The sequence below is a fragment of the Accipiter gentilis genome, chromosome 10, assembly GCF_929443795.1.
Source record: "Accipiter gentilis chromosome 10, bAccGen1.1, whole genome shotgun sequence".
Classification (NCBI taxonomy): domain Eukaryota; kingdom Metazoa; phylum Chordata; class Aves; order Accipitriformes; family Accipitridae; genus Astur; species Astur gentilis.
The window spans coordinates 40,312,668-40,333,736 of NC_064889.1; the positions used below are offsets into that span (position 1 = coordinate 40,312,668).

General features: G+C 58.0%; 4 protein-coding genes across 4 annotated transcripts in view; 1 reads left to right on the forward strand and 3 right to left on the reverse strand.

Moving 5' to 3' along the window:
• Nucleotides 1–341: 341 nt before the first annotated feature.
• Nucleotides 342–5,127, reverse strand: CBX2 (chromobox 2). Its single transcript, XM_049811881.1, has 5 exons — nucleotides 5,037–5,127; nucleotides 4,868–4,911; nucleotides 4,264–4,329; nucleotides 2,439–2,508; nucleotides 342–1,952 (listed from the first exon to the last, which is right to left on the reverse strand). Exons 1-5 carry the CDS (start codon nucleotides 5,106–5,108, stop codon nucleotides 609–611), a joined length of 1,596 nt encoding a protein of 531 aa, XP_049667838.1. The 5' UTR covers nucleotides 5,109–5,127; the 3' UTR covers nucleotides 342–608.
• Nucleotides 5,128–5,913: 786 nt separating this feature from the next.
• RBFOX3 (RNA binding fox-1 homolog 3) overlaps nucleotides 5,914–21,069 on the forward strand; it is a 190,354-nt gene continuing 175,198 nt past the window's right edge. The window contains exon 1 of the mRNA XM_049811889.1: nucleotides 5,914–6,172. The gene's annotated coding sequence lies outside the window, so the exon portion shown is untranslated. The remainder of the gene's footprint in view (nucleotides 6,173–21,069) is intronic.
• Nucleotides 8,101–21,069, reverse strand: part of LOC126043458 (uncharacterized) — a 237,956-nt gene continuing 224,987 nt past the window's right edge. The window contains exon 2 of the mRNA XM_049811911.1: nucleotides 8,101–8,113. The gene's annotated coding sequence lies outside the window, so the exon portion shown is untranslated. The remainder of the gene's footprint in view (nucleotides 8,114–21,069) is intronic.
• ENPP7 (ectonucleotide pyrophosphatase/phosphodiesterase 7) overlaps nucleotides 13,199–21,069 on the reverse strand; it is a 35,348-nt gene continuing 27,477 nt past the window's right edge. The window contains exons 6-10 of the mRNA XM_049813384.1: nucleotides 18,157–18,354; nucleotides 16,134–16,279; nucleotides 14,658–15,278; nucleotides 13,865–14,078; nucleotides 13,199–13,287 (exon numbers count right to left, since the gene is read on the reverse strand). Of these exons, the coding sequence (XP_049669341.1) occupies nucleotides 13,199–13,287; nucleotides 13,865–14,078; nucleotides 14,658–15,278; nucleotides 16,134–16,279; nucleotides 18,157–18,354 (1,268 nt within the window). The remainder of the gene's footprint in view (nucleotides 13,288–13,864; nucleotides 14,079–14,657; nucleotides 15,279–16,133; nucleotides 16,280–18,156; nucleotides 18,355–21,069) is intronic.

Below are 21,069 nucleotides of genomic sequence, written 5' to 3' on the forward strand. Positions count from 1 at the left end.
CCATCATTGGAAGTGACCTCGCCCAGGGGGGTGGCTGGGCTGAATGTACCCTGAAAACCCCCATATACAGCCGCCACCCAGCAGCCCCCGAGGGCTGGGAGCAGCGGCTGTCTCATTTGGATTGACTTGCGACTCCCCAGGACTCACAGACAGATTAATGGAGAGCCCAGAGGAAAGAAAAGGATCTCCTTTTCCTCTCCCGAGTATAAGCCTGGCCCATAGCAGCTCCACACCCTCTCCCTGCTGCCGGAGAGCTGCAGACCTTGTCATCTGCTGTTTCAAGCTGTAAAGCAAAGAAACCCGCGTACAGTGAAGCCTGGCTCAAAACTTGCCAGCCCGGCAGCCCCAGTGCCCCTGCTCCCGGAGAATGGCATCAGCCACCTCCGCTCAGGGCACTGCTCCGGGAGAGGATGGAGAGAAGCCAGGAGGGATCCGTCGACCCGCTGGCAGTTCTGAGCAGGTTTCACCGCGTCTTTCTCAAGCCTCTCTAGACACGAGTCCCAGCAGGTCTCACGCGTTCACTTGAAGAAAGAAAAACCTGACGGAAGAGCTGGGCAAAGCTGAGGAAGAGGCTGAAGGACCCTCTCCCTCCTCTCATGCTCCTGGGCTCAGTATTGCCGTAGGTTGAAAAACCCGACGCTGGTGGGGGACTCCTTGACTGTCACTGTGATCAGGTTAGCGGTGACGTCGGTGACAAAGACGTGCTCGATCAGGCTGCGGGTGGGTTTCCAGTCCTGGCTGGTCTGGATGGAGACGGACATGTTCTGACCCACGCCTGGGAAGGAAGCCGAATCCCGGTCTGAATCTGAGCTGGTCTCTTCGCCTGTGCTCATTTCGGAAAGGGCGGCCGGCTTGCGGTTCTCCGCAGCCGCGTGCCCCTCCTGCGTGCCGGCTGTGCCGCTTTTGGCCAAGTCCCTGTCGCCTGCCCGGTGTGCCTGCTTCTCGCTCTTGCCGCCGTCCCCCCCTGAGAGCACGCCGGTGCTGGCAGCATTCAGCCCGGCACCCGCCGTGCCGCCCTTCGCACCGCCGGCACCCGTGCTCCCCGTCGTGCCGGAGCCTTTGGACAGGGTGCTGCAAAGGTGGCGAGGGAGGCTGCTCCCGCCGGCCACACTTGGCCCATTTTTGACACTCTGCAGGTTTAGAGCTTGGAGGTTCAGCTCCTGACTGGAGGTCGGCTGGCTGCCGGCCCCGGACGAGCTCGCAGGCGTCTTGCTGCCGTTGTGCAGCATTTGGCCTCCCGCAGCAAACCCTGATTTCTGGTCGCTTCCAGCGCCGCTGCTAGGAGCCTTAGCAGTCTTGGGTCCTTGCATGCTCAGCCCAAGCTCCCCAGATCCTTTCTGGCTCCTCATTTTTAAGTCCAGCCCTAAGCCGCTCTTGCTGGACGCCTGGGACTTCAGTGCCAGCCTGCCCAGGGGCGAGGTCTCTGCCGAGTTCTGGCTTTGGGACATCCTGCTCATGTAGTGCACAATGGAGCTCTGCCAGCTGATGGCCCGGTTTGGGCTCGCCGAGCCGCTCTTCATCATGTTGGGCAGGTTTTCTGCAGACGAACCCCCCGAGCTGAGCCCGGCCAAGGCACCCGCCGGGTCCTTCAGCACGGCCATGCCCGAGCCCTGTGAGCCGTGCTGGGGCTGCAGCTTCCCCATCAGCTTGCCGCTGCCGCCCACCTCCTTCCGGGACGTTTTCAGCACCTTTGTCAGGTTCACGGTCCTTCGAGCTGCTTTCTGCTCTGGGGGAAGAGGTTTCCGCCCACGCTTCTTCCTGGAAGTGTCTTTCGTTTCGGGCTTCGCCACCAGGATCTGAGCTTTCTTCTGCGGTACCGGGTGAGTCTCTCTGCTGCGGGGACCTCTCTTCGCTTCCAGGTCACTTTCATCCTCTTCATCCGAGGAGGAAGAAGAGGAGGATGTGGAGGAAGAGGAGCTACTTGACTTAGTTTTTGCAGGCATCTCTGGTTCCTGCAAAGCAATGGAGAGACAGGGAAAGTTTACACAAGCTACCAAAGAACCATTACGGGCATTGCGAATCCTTCGGTGTTGCCTGGCCGGGTGCCTCAGACACACACAGGCTCTTTCCCGGTGTTAGCTGATCTGCTCGTCCTCTGCCGTGAAACGAGTTAGGGAGCATACAGTACAAAACCGACCAGGCTTAAATGCCAGGCGGGACCCTGGAGCCAGAGAACTCTTCTGCCTCCTTCTACACCATCACCAGAGCAGCGATGAAGAAACGTCCTCCTCGCAGGCATCCTCATCCACCCACCCGTCACTGCAATCTTCAGAGCCCCAAGCCCGGGGCCCGCAGGCATCGCCGTGTCCTCACCACCCTCCAGAGGCTGAGCATCCACTGCACCCTGTGCTGTGGACAGACACTCGCTGGTGCCTTCCAAGGCCAGAGCCCCTCCAGCGCCGTCACGGCTGTGGATTTCCACCGCCACCAGCACTCACCACGTGTTTCCTGGGCCTGCCCCTGGGCCGCTTGCCCCTCTTGCGATTCTGCACTTCTTTTTCGTGTTCCCTGAAAAAACAACAATTAAGGACAATGTTTGCAGGGAAGAAAAAAAAAAATATCCAAAATCACTCTGGTTTGTCCCTTTCTTCTGTCATTAAAAAAAAATTCCTGGCTCGGGATGCTGTAGGCTCAGCTCCCATCCCAGTGCCTGAGCAGCGGCTGGGAGGTGTCCTTAACCCCTACCAACATGGGATGATCGTTTACTTGAACCCATACTGTTACAGGCACAGCACAGTCACGTGCAGTCAAAGAGCCCCAAGGACTGTTCGGAAGCCCGGGGACTTGTGCAGTTCAACCTCTCCCACAGGACACCCGGACCGTTTACCCTGCGGGACCGGCACAGGTCGCTGGAAGACTTGGGCCATGAACACGATGCAATGCAAGAAAAAGAACTACAAAGCGAGGAAAGGGTTATAAGAGTTGTGGCCTTGTTCTAAGGACAGCTATCTGGACGTCAGGGTACCCGGCTGGCTCAGCAGCAGGCATCTGCCCTGATTTACTGGAAGAAAGGTGAAAGGAAAGAGAAACTCTCTTGTGTACAGCATGGGACTGAACTGCACGGACGGCTGAAATATATTTACTAAACTGCTCACAGAGCCAAAATCCTTTGCCATGCGGGACCTTCCCACTGGTTACCCCAGCAGCCAGCGACGGACCACACGGCGTTACCCGTCCTGAATCAGTGGCTCTTCCAATTCAGGGTAAAATTTGCAGGTTTTCTGGTACAACGGGATCAGGCAAACAGAAGCATCTGCCCTGTCTCTGTTAAACCTTGCCTTAGTTACACACTTGCAGAGCTGAGCTTCCTCTCTGCTCACAGTGAGCAGCAGCACAGCCTCCCTGCGGAGGAAAAGCAAATGCATTCCCTGGAAACTCGGCAAGTTCTCTCCTTTCGCTGGGCTCGTTTCACCTCTCCTGCACCGCCTGGTCTGGATGCGGTGGCCCAGGCTGGCAGACACGCAAAGCCCGAGGTGTTCGTACGGGGAAGGTATACTCTTTCGTAGCTCTCCGTTTAAAAAGGACAGTGTTAAGCTGTAATACATGTAGCTAATTAAACACCATGCTGTCTGCACTAACCACCAGATTCCATTCTTGAAAAAATGGATCCAGAAACGAGTTATAATTAAATCCTAACATAAACTTTAATGATTTTTATTAATACGGAGCCAAAATATTTGGCAGCGCTGTGCTTATCGTAGCCAGCTGGCTACTTTTTTACCTCCGTGTGTGATTCCTGGTGTGCAATAGCTGCAGAACAATTACCGCTCCCAGCTCGGCTCTGGGCAGTGGCCCCGGCCCTGACAGAGGACACCATTTTCTCCCACCCGTTACTTCCTCGCCCTCTCGTAGCCGTGCCCTCCAGAAGTACATTTCGGTGCCTCCCAGGCCCACCGCTTCTGCGGTGCCAGGTGCCGTCTCCCCACCGGGGCCTGCGGTCGCCCCCCAAGCACAGCCGAGGCCCCGACCGCTGGACGGGGATCGAGAGCCAAAGGTCTCTGCTGGGTGCTGCCGCGCTCCCATTGTACAGCCGGCGCAAAACCAGATTGTGCGCAGGGCCATAAATTCTTCGTGTTTACCCAGCCCGGGGAGAGACGTCCTAGGTGGACCTGAACTGTGATTTCAGGAGATGAACAAAAGGGCTGTGCCACAAAAGGCACGGCGAGCTTCGGGCTGTTGTTTCCACAACTTCCACCGCACGCGCAGCCAATTAGAAGTTAATTGACTTTATCGTTCGCTTAGAAATACTTATAGTTTGCTCACTTCTTTTGGAAAGCCAGGAGGAGTCTTGGATCAAGGATGTTCTCCTCGGGCTCCCAGCTGTTGTGCCTGCAACAGAGGACAGGGACTGGGCGAGAGCGGGGGGCCGGCGCTCCCCGCCGCCCCCGTTACCGGCCCGGCACCGGGGAGTTCATCCGAGGACAGACGGGCCCTTCGTGCCCCCCGGCCCGAGCACCCGGCCCCGGGGCATGCCCGCACCGGGGGCCGGCGGGGCGGGCAGGGGAGAAGGGGCCGGGGGAGGCAGAGCGGGGAGGGGGCGGCCACGCCGCCGCGGGGCGAGGCGAGCCCCGCGCATCCCGGGAGGGGCTCCGGTTTCACCGGGCGGGCGGGCGGGGTGGGGGCGCGGGGCCGGTGCCTGCCCGCCGGGGAGGGGGGTGCTCCGGGGGCGACCGGCCCGGTCCGGGGAAGGTGGGGGGCGAGGGGGTGGGGGGGAGCGGAGCCCCACGCGGCGGCGGGGAGGGCCGGGCCGCGATCGCGCTTATTTGTAAACAAAAGGAGCGGCGCGACCCGAACAAAAGCGGCCGGGCGGGCGGCACCCCCGCGGCCGCGCACCGCACCGCGCACCGCTCCGCGCAGCCCCGCTCACTTGGAGGACCAGCCCCGCCACTTGACCAGGTACTCCAGCTTGCCCTGCGGAGAGAGACGGAGAGAGGCGCGTTAGCGGCGGCGGGGGGGGGCGGCCGGGGAGGGGGGCGGCGGCGGCGGCGGCGGCGGCGGGGGGGGCGGCGGTGATGGGGGGGGCCGGCGGGTCCCACCTTGCGGAGCCGCTTGCTGAGGATGCACTCGGCGGCGAAGACCTGCTCTCCCACGCTGCTCAGCTCCTCCATGGCCCCGGCCCCGCACGCACGCACACGCACACACAAGGGGAGCCCCCCGGGCGCGCCCCCGACGACGACGGCGGCCGCGCGCGCGCGCGCCCCCGGCTCCCCATCCCCCCCCCCCCATCCCCGCGCGCCCCCCGGCACAATACGGCGCGCGCGCCCCCGGCGGGGGGCGGGGGGCCGGGACTTGGGGGTGGGGGGTGGTGGGGGGAGAAAGCTGGCGAGAGGAGGTCGGGGGGGGGGGGGGCTCCCCAAATTCGCCGCCGGCCAATGGGGAGCGGAGGGCGTGGCGTGGCGGCGGGGGGGTGGGGGGGAGGCATTGTCTGCGCGCGACCCCTCCTCTTCCTGCCCGCGCTTTGGGGGGGGCGGGCGGCCGCTGCCCGGCCGGAGCGGGGACAATGGGGCCGGGCCCGGCCCGGTGCTTTGTTCCCCCGGGCGAGGGGCCGGCCCGGGCGGCGCGGGGGGGGGGGGAGCTCCCCCGGGGCCCCCTGCCCGGACAGCCGCGGTCCCCTCCCGGTGGACAAAGCGGCGGCGAGGGGGGGGGGGGGGGGGCTCAGCCCGGTCCCGGGGACGGGTCCCGGCCGGCCCCCGGCGGTGCCGAGCAGGAGGCGGCGGCACGGTTTTGGTTCTGAAACAGTCGGTTATCGCGGAATAAAGCGTATCTCCCGGGTGGGTGGCGGTCGCGGTATTAACCGCCTCGCGGCGTGGGCTCCCGGGCTGGCAGCCAGGTAGGGCCCGGCCCGCGGTCCCTTCCCCGCGGTCCCGAGCGCGCCGCGGTGCCGCACACGCCATCGGGGCAGTGCGAGGCGGCGTGAGGAGCCGCTCCGCCGCGGCCGTGCGCTGTGGGCGTGGAGCGATGAAATATGGTGCTTTACGGGCATGGAAGAAGATGAGTCAGCACCTCGGGGAGTTTACAACCGCGGGCCCGGAGCCTGCGATTAACCGTGCGGGAGCCGGAGGGAAAGGAATTGCCGTAGCCCCAGCGCCTGGGTGCCCGCCGTGCGCAGGGAGCGAGTGGGAGACGCGGCCGGGCGATGGGGGGTCCCCCGCGCGGGGCAGTGCCGTCTCTGGTAAGCGATGCTGGGCTTAGAAAAAGCTTTTTTTCAGCTCCAGGTTGGCGCGTTGGGCTGTCCCCGCTGCGGGAGATAGCGTCGCTGCTGGGGAGCCCCTGCATGATGGAAGGGGTGAAGCGCCGCTTCGTTAGCGGGGCAGCGGGGCCGACTCGGTCTTGTAGGACGCGCCTGGGTCACTACGGGGTGATTGTCCTAGGTCGAGCGCTATACCTTTTATTGGTTTCTCTTTACAATTCCTGTGGTTGCTCGCTGACCGGGAGAGCGGTTAGAAGCGGTTTTTTAACCAAAGGGGACACAGAAAGGTGACCCGGCACTGCGCTTTTTCTTTCTTTAGAGTTAATTTACCTTTCGTCAGCTCTGCTCTTTGTGTGCAGCACGTCTTGAATTTTAGTAAAAAAACGCGTGCGACTTTCCATCCCCGCGCGCACGAGCCATGTGCGCGCACAATACGGCATTCACGGTGGTGTGCGTGCAGCTCAAGTGACCGGCCGTGCCGAGTGCCGGGGGTGAGGAGCGCGTGGGGCTCGCCCGGCTGCCGGGATCTGCCTCGCCGCACACCGCCGGGAAACGAGCCCCGATTCGGTGGGCTCTTCTCCCAGCCAACCCTTGGTGCTGGTGTTCCCGAGCTCCCCGTGAGGGTGCAGGAATAGACTAGCTTGTTCTCTTCCTTCCCGGAGCGAAGAAGAAAAGGCTGGTGTGAGCGGAGGTGCTCTGTTCGCTGCTCGCTGAGGCCGGGCATAGGAAGCGGGAGCAGCGCTCGGGTCTCTTTGGGGACGGCGTGTGTGCAGCGTTTGGGAGGCTGGTGCCTGGTGCGGGGCTGCGCCAGCAGCTTTGTCCCTGACCCTTCGTGGCCAGCCCCGGGCGGCTCGTTTCCAGCAATCCCCCACGTTTCTTTAATGCTGCGCAGTCCCAGCGCCTCCCACGTTCCCGCTTGTGCCTCCGCGTCGACGGGGAGTTGGGCCCCCTTCGCCTGTCCGGGGCGGGGGAAAGGCTGCCCTGCTCCGTGGACTGGAAATCTCCTTTATATCCCTGGGGGTTTACTGGGAACTGGTCCTGATCAGCGCCTGGGCTGCGGTGGGCTCCGTGCTTTCTGCCAGTTCTCCCCAGTTTGGAGCTGCAGGTTATTTTGCGTAGCTTAAAAGCTGCGTGCGATGGCTGCGGGCAGAGCGGGTGTTTCCTCAGAGCGCAAAGCACACCAAGGCCTGGCTGTTGTCCGTTCTGGGGCAGCAGCTTTCTCTGGTTGATCACAGGTTTCCCATGAGTTGATGGCTTTCATGGAGCCATGTGATTAAATGAAAAATTTCTCTTCTTCTCAGTAAAGAAAAGGGAAGAGAACAAATCACTCCGAGCATTAAAAAAGCCTGAACTCGTGGCTTTGAAGATTTGCAAAAACAGGAAGCGAATAAAAAAATCCTACATTTGTTTACACGTTAAAATCTTGTGAGTTTTTATGTTGCAATTCAGATCTTTTGCTCTTGGGCTCAGTAACAGCAAAATGATCTTGCTGAAATCATAGCTGCCTACCCCTTCCCAGTGCCAGGGGGGCCGGCCCAGCATTGCCCGGCTTTCTCTTTGGCATTTCAGGATGTTTTAGTGATGGAAAAAAAAAATTGTCCGCGAGTGCCTTTTGCCCCTGCCAGTCTGCCTTCTGCTTATGCTTCCAGCTCCCCTGGGAAGGGCAGGGATGGCGTCTTCACGATGGGACTGCCCGCAAGGAGGGCTGAGGCTGCAAAGGGGAAACCCGGGGGAGTTACGGGTCCTGGCACGACGGGATGTCTCCTTTCTGCTGAGTCGGCCAGAGGGGACCGTCCCAGCGACGGCGCTTCCCTGGACATCGCAGCCCCGAGCCGCCGCAGAGGCTGCACCGGCTCTGGCTGGGGCAGAGCTCCCCGGGGAGGTGCGGGAGGAGATGCTCACCCGCTGCTGCCGAAGCTGCGGCTCCACCTGCGAGTGCCTTTGGGCTGAATTCAGTGTTCTCCATCCCTGACAGAGACTTCACCTTCCCAGAGAAACTTGGGAACGCGCAGTAAATAGCTTGGCTGCCACGTTCCCCAGCTCCAGCCGAGCTAAGTGACAGCAGAGCCAATAAACTCGGCAGTCGCTGAGAAAACCTTTGGCATCTTAAAAATGAGACTCAGACTCCTGAACTCATCTGGTGCAACATAATTTTGTAGCTCTTCCCCAGTATGCCAGACATCCCAGGAATGCCGCGTATCCTGCGTTATGTTGGTAGTGGGGGGCTGTCACGCTGGGGTGGAGGTTTGCTGTCAGAGGAAGGTGTTCACCCAAAGACCAGAGCTTCCCGATGAAACGGATGGTGCCTCTGGCAGGTCAGGGGGTTTGGACCAGGCATACGGCCAGGGCTGCTGCAGGAGCGAGCGTGGCTGGACCAGGCATCAGCCAGGGGCGAGACCCTGTCCTGTTGGGCTTTGTACCAGCGGTGGGGGGTGCAGCTGCTCCCCGGGGGCTTCCAGGGCAAAGAGCCCTGGCTGGGGAGGTGCAGGGTGGGGGTCAGGGCCATGGCTATCGCCACAGGATGCTCGGTCCCCGTCTTCGTGCCTGCACCCACCAGAAAGAAGGAACGTTGCCGGGGTGCCCCATGCTTCCCTCCAGCACTGCGGTCTCGGGGCTTTCCTGGGTCAGGGTTAGGAGTAACGGGGTTTTCTGAGGGGCTGCCAAGTATGCACAATATTCCTGACTTCAAAGGATGAAGCCGGGGCCAGCCTGGGGAGCGGCTGGGCCACGGTAGCCATGTTTGTTGTGGGCAAATGGTGGTTGTTTTCCCAAGGCATCAGCCAATTGAAGCACAGAGATCTGCATATCATTTGGGCACCGCAGCCGAGTGCAGCCGGGTATGGAGCTGTGCAGCTTGCAGGATGGGATGACCAGAGAGCACGTCGTGCCCGGGCCCCGTGGCTGTGTGTGGGAATCGTAGGGGCACATGCCACCCCCAGACCGGGCATTTCAAGAGGCAGCAGTTTTCCTGCAAACTGTGTGTATACCATAAATAAATAAATACGCGCATGTATATGTTTGTTGTTATGTTACCATCTTGGAGCAGTTGGGACCCCTGGGTAGCAAGCATCTTTCTAGTGCAGGAAAAAGAAAGGGAAGCAAATGGTGTGGAAATGCATAGCAAATTGGGATGCAATACACAGCAGGGCTCTCCCTGCTGTGTGACCCCCAGCCCCGGGGAGGGGGGCGGTGGGGAATGAATTACTTGGGGATGGGAGGGCGGGCGGAGATGCAGCCCTCGGCAGAGCAGGGATCTCGGATGAGCCCAGCCACGCATCAGGCAGCGACAGCGTCCACCAGCACAAACCAGTGCTGGCTTTGCTGGCAAGGCCAGGCAGGGCTTTGTCTGTCGGGTAAACGTTTGGTGGAAATGTCGCACGGTGAAAGCGTACGAGGGGTTAGCCACAACGGGAAGGGCCCGGAAAGACTCAAAGAAGGACACGCAAAATTTGACAGTGTCTTCTGGATGCCAGGGTTTGCCTGGGGAGAGGCCGGGCTGGAGACTGTTCCTGGGCTGGGGAACGGGGGGTCAGCAGCCGGTTTAGGCTGTCACAGCTCTGCGTGTCTGTGGCGTTAAACCTCCTCACACCCACGGGGGAAGGATCTGCCTCACCCGTCCAGCCTGGCCCTTCGAAGCATCCGTCATTCCGGGGCTGTATTGTCAGAGGGGAGGAAAGGACTGGAAGATGTGACTGTGTGACCTGAATCTCCAGAGCATCACTTGGAGCAACCCCGCACGTTCTGGCGCAGCCCGAGCTGCAATGGGTGCTGGGTGCTGGGGACCCCCAGCGCCTGCCAGAGGGGGGGTCCCAGGCTTGTGCTGCTGAGACCTTCAGCTTTGTGTTATTAGCGAGCAGCCCCGGACAGGGGATTCCTCCCCGTGGAAGCCACCGAAGCCTTTCAGGCCGACACCTGGCCGCAGTTTATCGCCCCGGGGCAGCGGCCGGTAACCCCGGGCACCGCGACTTCCACGGGGAAGGAGTCGCTCCTGGCCGGGGTTTTACCGTGAGCTCCCCCCCGCGGTGCCGGGCTCTGCCGGGGGCGGGGGGGGGGGGGGGTCGGGGCGGTGAGCGCGGCTCGGGAGCCACCGCCCGCCGGCTGCCGGTACTGCACCGGGACACGGCCCGCCGGGGCGGCGGGGGCCGGAGCGGGAGCAAAGGCCGGGCCCGGCGGATTTTGTCAGACCTGTGCGTGTGAGTGTGGGGGGAACCCAGGGGAGCAGGAGCTGGGAGAGGGCGGGGGGGACACAGGGAGAGGGTCTGGGGGAGAGGATGGAGAAGCAGGGCCGGGGGGATGGTCCTCCCGATTCCTGCGCTGCTCAGGGACACGCGAAGTTCGGGGGATGCTCTGTGCTGTAAATACGGTGGGACTAAAGAAGTACCTTGTTCTGTGCTCGCTTTTTTCTTCCCTCCGCCCAGCTCCCAGTGAAAATAGCTGCCCCAGGGTACACCTAATGGCAAACTGTGTGATTTCAGGGGCGATGGAAACCTTCCCAGCAGGGACATGGCAGGGTTCAGTCCTCAGCCAGAACAGTATCTGCCTCGCGGGAGACTTTTCTGACAGAGCCCTGTCTGACTGAAGCACTGCCTATTGAATCAGGAGCTAAATTCCCATTCAAAGCTGAGGCAGAAATCAGCCGCTAGGTAAGGATCCTTATCAGGAGGTTGGTCACTATAAACTCCACGTTGCCCGCATGGGTCTGGGAACTAGACTGGGACCGGCCCTACGAGCACCCTGCTCTGTACCTGTTGCAGCCGACTGCCAGGCACCCTGAGGACGCCTGGCACGGCGGCGTGCGAAGCCTACCAGTGTTGGGTTATGAGCTCTGTGGGCTCTGACTGCCGGCATCTCTGGGATACCAGCTTCTCAACCAAGCTGGTTGCCTCCATCCGTAAAATGGGCACGGTGTGCCGACCTGTGCGGAAAGTCCCAAGGTCTCCGGCAGAATTACTGGGAAAGTTGCTATGCGCTATATTATTAATATTATTTTAAATAATATTTACAGCGCTGGCCTGCGCGGCTCCCCTTTCAGAGCCTCCCCGTTGTTTGCTGCTGGGCTGTTTGTGCTGCGTGCTGCCGGCCTGACCCCCCCACCCCCAGCACGGTTTCAAGCCAAACATTTTCTTCCTGTTTTTCCGAGTGGGGCCTGCGTCTCTTGTTTCATCTCGTTGGGTGAAGCCGATGCAGGGAAGGCAGCGAGCAAGTCTCTATGGCAACAGATGTTTATCGAGCCCCTGAGATGAGGCACAGGGTTGGGGAGAGGCACTTCAGCATCTGGGATGGGGTCTGGGGCAGCTGCCACGCTAACGCCACACTGGAAGGGCCGGGACCAGGGCTGCGGGATGGGGGGGTGTCCTGCTCCCTGCCCCCTAAGCCCCAACATGACTGAGGGACCCTGGGCTGCTCCCTGCAGAAAGTTTGGCTTTGTACGAGGGCCCTTTGCATGCAGGGTGCACCAGCCCTGCTGTGGGGCGGGTACCAGATGGGTGGCACAAGCCAGCACGGGCTCTGCGTGGCCCTGGGCTCGGGAACCGCAGGGCTGGGTGTTTGCTTGGAGCTGGGGGGGGCTGCCACATCCTCTGTCTCTCCAAAACACATCAAGGATTAATGCCCCCTCCCAGAGCTCCCATGAACTGAATCAGGGCTGCAGATGCGTTAAGTCTCATGAGTGCTGCTATGGAATAGCGCAGCTGGGGCCCGTCCTGTCCACGGGTTTTGAGCTCAGGCGCGTGTAGGTGGTATTTCCCATTTTTGTCCACAGCCATAAGGGACAGAAAGACGAGCAGAGTGGTGCTGAGGGCACCCAGGGCTCTCGGGGCAGAGGCTGGAAACACCGATTGACTTTGGGATCCCTCCAAGGCTCTCAGGCCAGGTGGTTGCCCTTGCCGGAGCAGAGCTGGTTCTCCCAACACCGCTGTCGCAGCCAGCCCAGCCCTGCGGCCAGCAGAAACAAGCTGGGCCCCACTGTCTCCTCAGTGCATCCAGGCTGTCCACTCTGTGCTGGAGCCCAGCACCATTTACAGGAGGCTCCCGGCGCACTCAGAACAAATACTTTTAATTGCTTTAGATGCTCAACACGTACTAGCTGTCCCTGGGTCAAACCGAGTTGGAGTTGTCCTGCCTCGAGCAGACGAGGAAGCTGGGGTAACGCAGACACGGGGTGACCTTGTCAAGGTCAGACTGTACAGCAGTGCCAGCTTCCACAGTGGCACATCCCGGTGTGCACCCCAAAGCTTGGGAGAGGCGCCTCCCCTCTGGGGACTCAGTCATTCCGGAGGAGCATGGATCAGTAATTTGTGGAGGTTTTGGGAACTCTCTACAATTCTCTGAGACCGGGACTGGTTTTCTTCATGAGCCATGTCCTTCCTCACCTCACCACACATTTCTGGTAGAGCTGCCTGGAACTCGGAGGCTGCCAAGACAGGAAAGCACAGCAGTGCTGTTACTTATTTCACATATATGCAGCCTTGTGGAGATCGGCTGGGTGTGCGCCGTGCTGGAAGTGCCAGGAAATTAGATTGAGAGTTACTTGCCCTGATGGGTCTCCGGGCATATGTGCACAGTGAAGGCAAGCAGCAAGCTTCTGTCCTTATTTCTCTTGCAGCCACACACAGGCACAAGCAATGAAGCATTCACCCCTCCTTCGTGACGCTCACACAACTGCCCTCCCGCCCAGACCCGGTTGCACACAGAGGCCGGAGAGCAGGGGGACGGTTAGGCAGCAGCAGGCAGGAGGCCGGAGGGATGTCCAGCCCTTCTTTCTACCCCAGCCAATGCCCTGGGTGATGTCAATGCTGACCCGGGCAGTAAAAACCCAGAGTCTCTCTGCTCGAGGTGCAAAGGGTCTGTCGTGCCCTGCGGAGAGCGGCTGGTGGGCACCACGCAGCGTGGGCTTTCACAGCCCCAGAGAGACCAAGAGCAGATGGGGCACGTGCCTGCCTGGACAAGGGCACTTCCATTTTTTTTTCTGGATGTCCCTGGAGTCAGTTACCTCTGATGGGTTGGGGTTTAGTATATTCCTCCCCAGCATCCCAGAACAAGAGCAATTCCCAGCATCACCGGCAGCTTCTTGGCAGGAGGGAGAGGAGCACTTGAACCTGCGATACCCAGAGGAGGAATTTGACATTAGCCGGGTGCCCGGTCCTGCCCAGGTGAGCAGCAGCCCCGGCCCCCCCGGCCCGGCAGGCTGCGAGTCGGGGGAGCCCGTACCGGGAATTGGGCACCCGCAGCCACCCGCTCAGCTCCCCCCGCCCCGGGATGAGGCTTTGCTGGCCTCAGCACTGTGCATCTCCTGCTGCTGAGCGCTAAGGGCTGTGGGGAGCTTTGCTCTCGGGGGACGTTTACGCCCCGTTAAAACGAACCCTGCCCGGTTGCCGAGCCCGCGGACCGGAGCGGGGGGAACGGGACGGGACACGAGGACCCGCAAGCTGCACGATGCGGGGTGGGGTGGGGGGGAGCACGGCGGACACCAGCAGGCGGCGACGGGGCCGGGGAACGATGCCCGGTCCCCGCCGGTGCCCCGGAGCCGCCGGACGGTGGCGGGAGCGGGAGGGGCGGCAGCCGCCAGGTGTCGCTGTTCCCGCGGGAATCCCGGCGGAGCGCGGCCGGGACCGGCGGGCGGCGGAGGTGGGGGGGGGGGGTCCCGGGGCCGGGGGGGGGGGTCCCGGGACTCACGCAGCATGGGCTTCACGGCAGCCAGGGAGCCGTCGTGGGGCTCGGGGGTGACGCCCAGCAGCTCGCAGAGGAGGGCGTAGACGTTGACGCTTTCGAAGGGCTCGACCACCAGCCCCTGCTTGAAGGCCGGTCCCACGGCGCGGAAGATGGTTTTCATGTTCATGGCCTCGTTGTCGAAACCGTGCTCGCCTTTGTTGAACTGGACCTTGTATCTCTGAAAGGGAGAGAGGGGATGTGGGTGCCCAAACCCTTCAGCCCCCTGCCCGCAGCGCGGTCTCCGGGATGCCGGATGCCTCCACCCGTGCTGCTCTCGCGCGCCATGTTCCGCAGCCTTAACGGTCTGGCTTCTTTGAGTTTTTGAAGTTGATCTAACGATGTTATACTTTGCAGAAGCCGGAGGGTGCTGCCTAGACAAAGCTGTCAAGCAATTACATCTTGCAGGTTCCCTCCCTAAATGTCAGTGCATCCAAATTTCATTGCACTGAGGAGCTTTGCAATGGGCGGCTGTCTGCTGGCCTTGACTTTGGGCCTTCCCTTAATGCCAGGCTAGGAGGCGATCCCACAACTGATACTCTGCCTTCACGCAAGTTGTGCTCCAAGACCCCTGGACCCTTTTTTGTCTGAACAGCAGAGAAGGTCTTTACACAAAGAGCTGGAATTTCCATCTCTTTGTAGGGAGACGAATCAACATGAAGGCATAAAGCCGGGTAGGTGCTGGGGTGCTATGAGAAGGGCAGGAGGAGAGAGGCAGATTCCCAAAAGACAGTAAGGTATGTCTGTGCGTATATCTTACCCCATGGATCACGTATCCTGGATCGCTGTACAACAGGAGCGGGGTGATCCGGGAATGGTTGGCGTAGTGGAATCTCCTCGGGAAGTCTGCTTTCTTGTACACGTGTAAGTTTGGGTGGGCATTTTTCAGGACTGAATACACATGCTCTAATTTTCCTTCTTTTGGCAGCAATAGTCCGTTTGGTCCATAATCTAAGAGTTCAAACTGGATGTCTTTGAACGTGAAGTTCTTTACTCTCTGGATGTGAATCTCATTGGTCTTTATGACGGTCTCCATGCCGTGGTCAGATGTGATGATGAGGTTGAGATTTGATTCCAGGCCACTTTCCTTGATACGCTGCCTCAAGTAACCGATGGTTCTGTCCACCTGCTTGATCATGTTTTTCCTCTGTGTGGATTCAGGGCCGTACTTGTGTCCTGCTGAGTCCGGCTCACCGAAGTAGAGGGCGATGAAGTCGAGGTTGTTCACCGTGAACCATTCCATGGCGGTGTCAATGTTCTCTCTCCAGTTGGTTTCGTTGCTGTAGTTGAACAAGAGGGGTTCCACCAACTTCATATTCACTTCTTCCCCTTGATATTTTGCTCTTCCTCCAGGGAAATAGATAGAGCCTGTCTTTAAACCCTGTTAGTGGAGACATTGCATAAACTCACCTGAACTTCCTCTACAGCATCTTTCCATCTGTCAATGCAACCACCTACTAATGCGGTTAGTTCATTCAGCCCCCTAACGTCTACCTCCACCTCTAATGAGGTTTTCTTGCTCATTGCCAATTAAAAGTGATTAATTGAAAGCACTGCCCTTCCCAGAATTCCTGCATGTCGGTTTTCTCACTGTGTTGGTAACACTAGTTATAACTTTGGAAACAGTGACCTGTTTGTACCTTGCATGGACCCACCGGCTCTTGACCATCAAGACATTAAGGTGTGTTTTACTCCAATCATATAAGCACTGACCCTGAAGTCAGTGGAGCCAATCTGGCAGGTTAAGACAGGCAAAGGTACGTGTCTTGGGCCAGGTCTCAGGTCCTGTGTCCAAGCCGGATTCAAAGCTTACTGGGACCTAGGGAAGCCTTGCTGCAGTCCCCAGTGAAGAGGGGACCAGCCCCTGATGCTGCTGCCCAAAACGTCCTGGGAGAGGCTGCGGAAATGAGGAATGTGCCTTGGAGTGTATGAAGCCCCTGGGCTCGTGATGCTCCCTAAAGAACTGGCTGAGATTTCTTTAAACAGGAAAAGGATAACCTGTTTTATTAATGTCTTAATAAAGCTGAAATGCATCTATTATTTTTTGCTATTTTTAATAGAATGATCATAATTATTCCTGCCAGTGTCTGGGGATTTCATTTTTTTGCTAATTAGCCTGCCGTTTGCAGGGAGGATGTTAGCTCATGGCCACTAGAGATCGTGGCTTGCCTGTAGCTTTTACAGCATGATTGCAGGCAGGATCCGTCTGTGCGTGCGAGGAGGCTGCTGCACTCGCCTGTCTCTGCGCGGTGATCCAGATGGGCAGGCTGCCGTTGTCCCACCAGCTGTCCACGTCTTGCGTGCTGTGGTAGGGCAGCTTCTGACCCGTGCTGGTGTTGAACCACATGTTGTGGATCACCCCGTGGTTCTCCAGGTATCTCCCTGTCAGGAGAGACGGAGGAGGAGGGGGTGAGCCGGGCTGTGGCTGGGGGGGTCTTGCCCCTGTGCTGGGCAATGGGCCAGCTCTGAGTCAGCGAGGAGCTTCTGCCTTTCGTACCCCATCCCAGCTTTCCCTTTGCCTCTGCTTTGCCTCCTTCCTCCCTCTGCCTTGTACAAAGTGGGGTTCCCAGGGCAGGGAATGAGATGCTGGGGGGATGCCTGCTCCTCACACGGGTGGGTTGATGCCAAGTGGGTCTCACCCAGACCCCAACCGGGGCACCCGCACCCCTGGAGGTGCCGGTGCTGCCTGCAATTGCTCCTGCCCGTCTCGGCGCAGGGGGTGGTGGTGGTGGTGTTTCACCGTTACCCTGCATTTAACTAATTGCTTTGGTGTTTCGCTTTCTCTGTTGTTCAGAACCCGTGAGGTCAGCATGCAGCAGAAATTCCTGTTAGAAATGAGACGAGCACTTTGTACTACTACATTTCAAGCTATTTTTATTATTCTGGTCCTGAAGACTGCACAGTTACTTCTGCATGATATCCCTGTCCTCCCTTGTATTGACAATGCCTCTCTGCCTTTTCTCATCAGCAGATTTCATTAGCATGTTCCACTCTTTTATGCCAAGGTTATTAATTAAAATCTTAAATAAGATTGGCTCCAAAATCAATTCTTCAGGAATGCCCCCGTTGCCCTCCCTCCAGCGTGACAATCTCCTCTCAGCATCACCTCCTGTCCTCTTCCCTGTAGCCCCTTACTTCCCCACATTAGAGATTTTGTACTAATCTTCATCTTTTCCATCTTAACTAACGATTTCCCGTGTGGCACTGTATCAAATACATTACTGAAGTCCAGAAAGATTAAATTTAGTGCATCTCCCTCGTCTAAAAAATCATTTATCTAATCAAAGGAGGCTGTCAGCTTGGTCTGGTGCTATTTACCTTTGATAAATACAGGTTCAGTTCTATCCCTTTCTGCAGCTATTGCCTGTCTCTCACTGACTGGGGAATCTGGATTAGGAGAATATTGTATGGAATATTATTTTGTGTTTGTGCCTTTGTAATTATATTTGTGTGTTTGTGATGTTGTAGCTTGTGTTGTACTCCAGTATGTACACAGATTAGAGGCTATCAATATTTGGCACCTATATAATATAGATAATGCAGGTAGGCTAATAAAAACAAAGGGAGGACACTGTAGTGAGAGACTAATTTGTGCCAGATCTTAGCACTAGTGACTAAAGTAAATGAAGACTTAGGCTGCAATAACTAGAATTTAATTTTTGTTTTGTGACTCTAGTAGGTAAAGAAGTATAACTAAACTTTAACTACAGGCTATCCTGTAACAAAATAGAAGGAAATGTCTCAAGACACAGACAAAAAGGGTGCCTGGAGGCTGTGAGAGTGAAGCAGGAGAAGGCCCCAGATGCCGTGAACAGGACTGGATGAGCAGAAATGCCATCAGGAAATCAGGGAACCTATAGAGACTATAAATCCAGTAACAACCGACAGACATCCAGCTTGAGCTGCAGATCACGTGCATTAGGAATAAATATATACAAAACAGTTGAGCTGATCTGTTATTAAAGCAGAACTTAGGAATGAGCCCTGTTGGGGGGACCTCCGTGTAATTCCTACCATGGTCTAGGTGGCGGCTGCATAATTCCTACAACATCTGGTGCTATTTACCTTTGATAAATACAGGTTCAGTTCTAGCACTTTCTGCAACTATTGCCTTGTCTCTATTCTAAAGCTTCGCGTGCTGCTGAGGCTGAATGGCTGCTGGACTTAGTGTCCTTCACTGATGCGTAAGCTTTAAATTTGCCCTTCCCCAGCCTGCACCCTGTGCTGCTCTGCCTGGCTTGGGGCTGGGGGGGACTCACCGGTCAGCAGCGTGAAGTGGCACGGGCTGGTGATGGTGATAAAGGCAGGAGTCATGTACCGCGCCTTCACCCCCTCCGCAGCCATAGTGTCGAGGTTGGGGGTGTCCACGTCCTGGTCGTAGTTCCACCGAAAGCCATCAAAGGACACCAGGAGGACTTTGTTGTTGCTGGATATCTGCTGCACGGGGATACATCTTGCTAAAGAGAGGGCAGCAGCTAGGAACCCCAGTGAAGTGAACATCTTCATGCCCTTGAACTGGAATAGCCCGGACATCCAGAGAGCTCACTTTAATACATGTGGGATGGGACTAAGTTCAGTTCTTATCTAATCTTGCAGATGCTGATCAGATGCATGGCTTCATCCGGCACGTCGTATCAGAATGAGCCTCTCTCGTTTTTGCCTAGCTGAAGTAGATTAGCTTAGATTTCCTTCTGGGCCAAACACCAAATCTGCCTCCTCCATCAGTGGCATTGGATGCTATTCCAGTACTCATGGAATGGGAAGAATTGCTCCTGTGGTGGGATGCTGTCTTCTGCAGGCAGCCTGTGCAAACCCTGCCACCCCAGCACCCTGTGCCCCAGCCGCCATCCTTCACCCCGTGCTGGCTCCCTGCAGCCCGTCGCAGTGTCCTTTCCACACTCCTGGCTTTTGGTGCCCTGACACCTGCCCTCGGTGTCAGCAGTTCAGCTTCAAAAGGCAACTCCTCCCAACCCCAGGGCCACTCAACCACCTCGAGCGCGGTGCTCAGAGGCTCAGAAAGGAGCCTGGATTTACCCTAGGTCCTTGAGTGTGGCTTTGTGGAGCTACATACTGGGGAAGGAGGCTCTTTTCTGGATCCTGCCCATACCAGCAACCTCCAGAGATGCTCCCGAGTGTGAGCCCGGCTCTGAAGCCCCCGTGTCCCAGCCCCCAGCCCAGCTCCTGCAGCTCAGGCTCTGCTGCTCACCGCGGGTGACCCTCATCCACTTGTGCACTGCTGAGCTTTGCCATATCAGCATCCCATGTTATCAATATCTGCTGGTTTTATGACTTCTCTGGAGTTTAATCGTTGCTGACGACTCATTTCTCGGCAGAACTGAGTGTAAGGCTTTTGTGGACTTATGTAACAGAGGTTGACTTGGTTCCCCAGTGTCTGAACTCTCAACCTTTGTGTCTTTGCTCATCTGCTCGGGTTCCAGATTTATTCCTTGTTGCTTTGCTTCCTAATTGCCCAGCCATGCCCGCCCTCACCAAGCAGAGCCGTCTCCACTGCTTTCCCCAGCACTGTCTGGGGTCATTCCTTGGCATTTCTCCCCCAAGAGTGAGCTGGGCAGATGAGTCTCACGCGCGTGCCATGGTCTGTTGCACATGCAACCGTCTCTTTGTAGACCCGAGCATCCCTGAGTATTCCCGTCTGGACTGATTCCTCAGGGTGCATCCATGTTTCAGCTGCCTCTTCCCCTGTGCTTGTGTTTCCCACGTCTGACATGGGATAATCGTGCAAGGACACTGCGAGAGGTTCGAGCGATCCCACCAGGGACCCCATGGCCGACACAAGCCAGGAGCGCAGCCTTGGGTGCTTCGTTTGCAGACAGTGGAAACGAACCCAAGCTGCACTGGGATGGAGCCAGCTCTGAGCCCTGAGCCAACCCCTCCTCCTGCTAACAGAGGGCATGGGGTGGCTGTTGGTCTGACAGCAGCCCAAGGGGAAATCCTTTTGCTGGGAGCCAGGGCTGTGGGGCTGTGCTGGGCTGTGTTGGGCTCTGCTGGGTGCTGTGAAGCCAGAGGGTACTGGTATGACCGGCGCGTTTGTGCACCCTGGGTTTAGCCAGGCTGGAGCAGAGTAGTCATTCTGCTGGGGTTATGTCTGTCCGTTCCAGTGGTGTCCACTGTGTCTGCCGTGTGTCTGGACAGTGGAGAGCACCGGGAGGGAAGCTGCTTGCCGGGCAACCCACTCTGCCAGCCCTGGCACTGCAGTTCACTCAAGGAACTGTTTTGTTTATCAGCGTTAGCTGCCCTGGTTCTGATACCATCCTTTCAGCGAGGACAGAGGGGCCTGGCAGGCACTGAGGGTTTAAAGGGCTCATATGATAAAGATGTTATTGCTTATCAAGCTCAGGGACAGTCCTAAATATTCAGCGTGTTGTTCTGAGGTGAGTCAATAAGTCTCCAAGCCATTGCTAACAGCACAGGGAAGGTCCCGATAAGTTATCATGTTGATCAGCTCTGCTGGGAGGGAAGAGGCTAGAGAGAAGGAAGCACTGCTCTAATCTCGGAGGAATATTTAATAACAGGAGTGTCTCAAGGCACGTTTTGGTATTTGGTATCCGAGGAGCATGAGACACAGATAAAGAACATCACCTTTGGCCACCCTGCCTGAGGACACTGTCCATCTGCAGCTAAAAAGGCTGATGCAATTGATCTTGCACTAACAGCACTGGGTGCTTATCCTACAAACAGATGTGCCTGAGGGGCTGTGGCTGCTCTGGGGCCACCGTGTCCCTGCTCAGCACCCTCTGGATTACGGGCCCCTTGGTGACAGCACTGATCCTGCATCCTTGGAAGCACTTACGGCACCATGCAATGAGCTACGCTCTGAGGGCGCGAGTTGTCAGTCCCAACACCTGACTGGGGAAGATGGTCCCCGCAAAGGCATGCTGGGGCCGAGACTGTCCTTCCCGCACTTGTGTACCAATTCACTCAGTGAAGACAGATGAAAGGGCTAGAAGATAGAAATCATGAGCACAGAGAAGTCATCCGCCAGTGGAACTGCCCTGTTTGTCTGAAATGTGATGCTCGGGGCCCAGCCTGTTTCCAGCCTTTGGAAAAAGTGGCATGCCGGGCTCCCCTTGGGCGAAACCGCAGCTTCCCTGCAGCGTGTGAATGCGCGTGGGCAGTGCTGTGAATGCACGTGGGCAGTGCTGGGCAGCTGC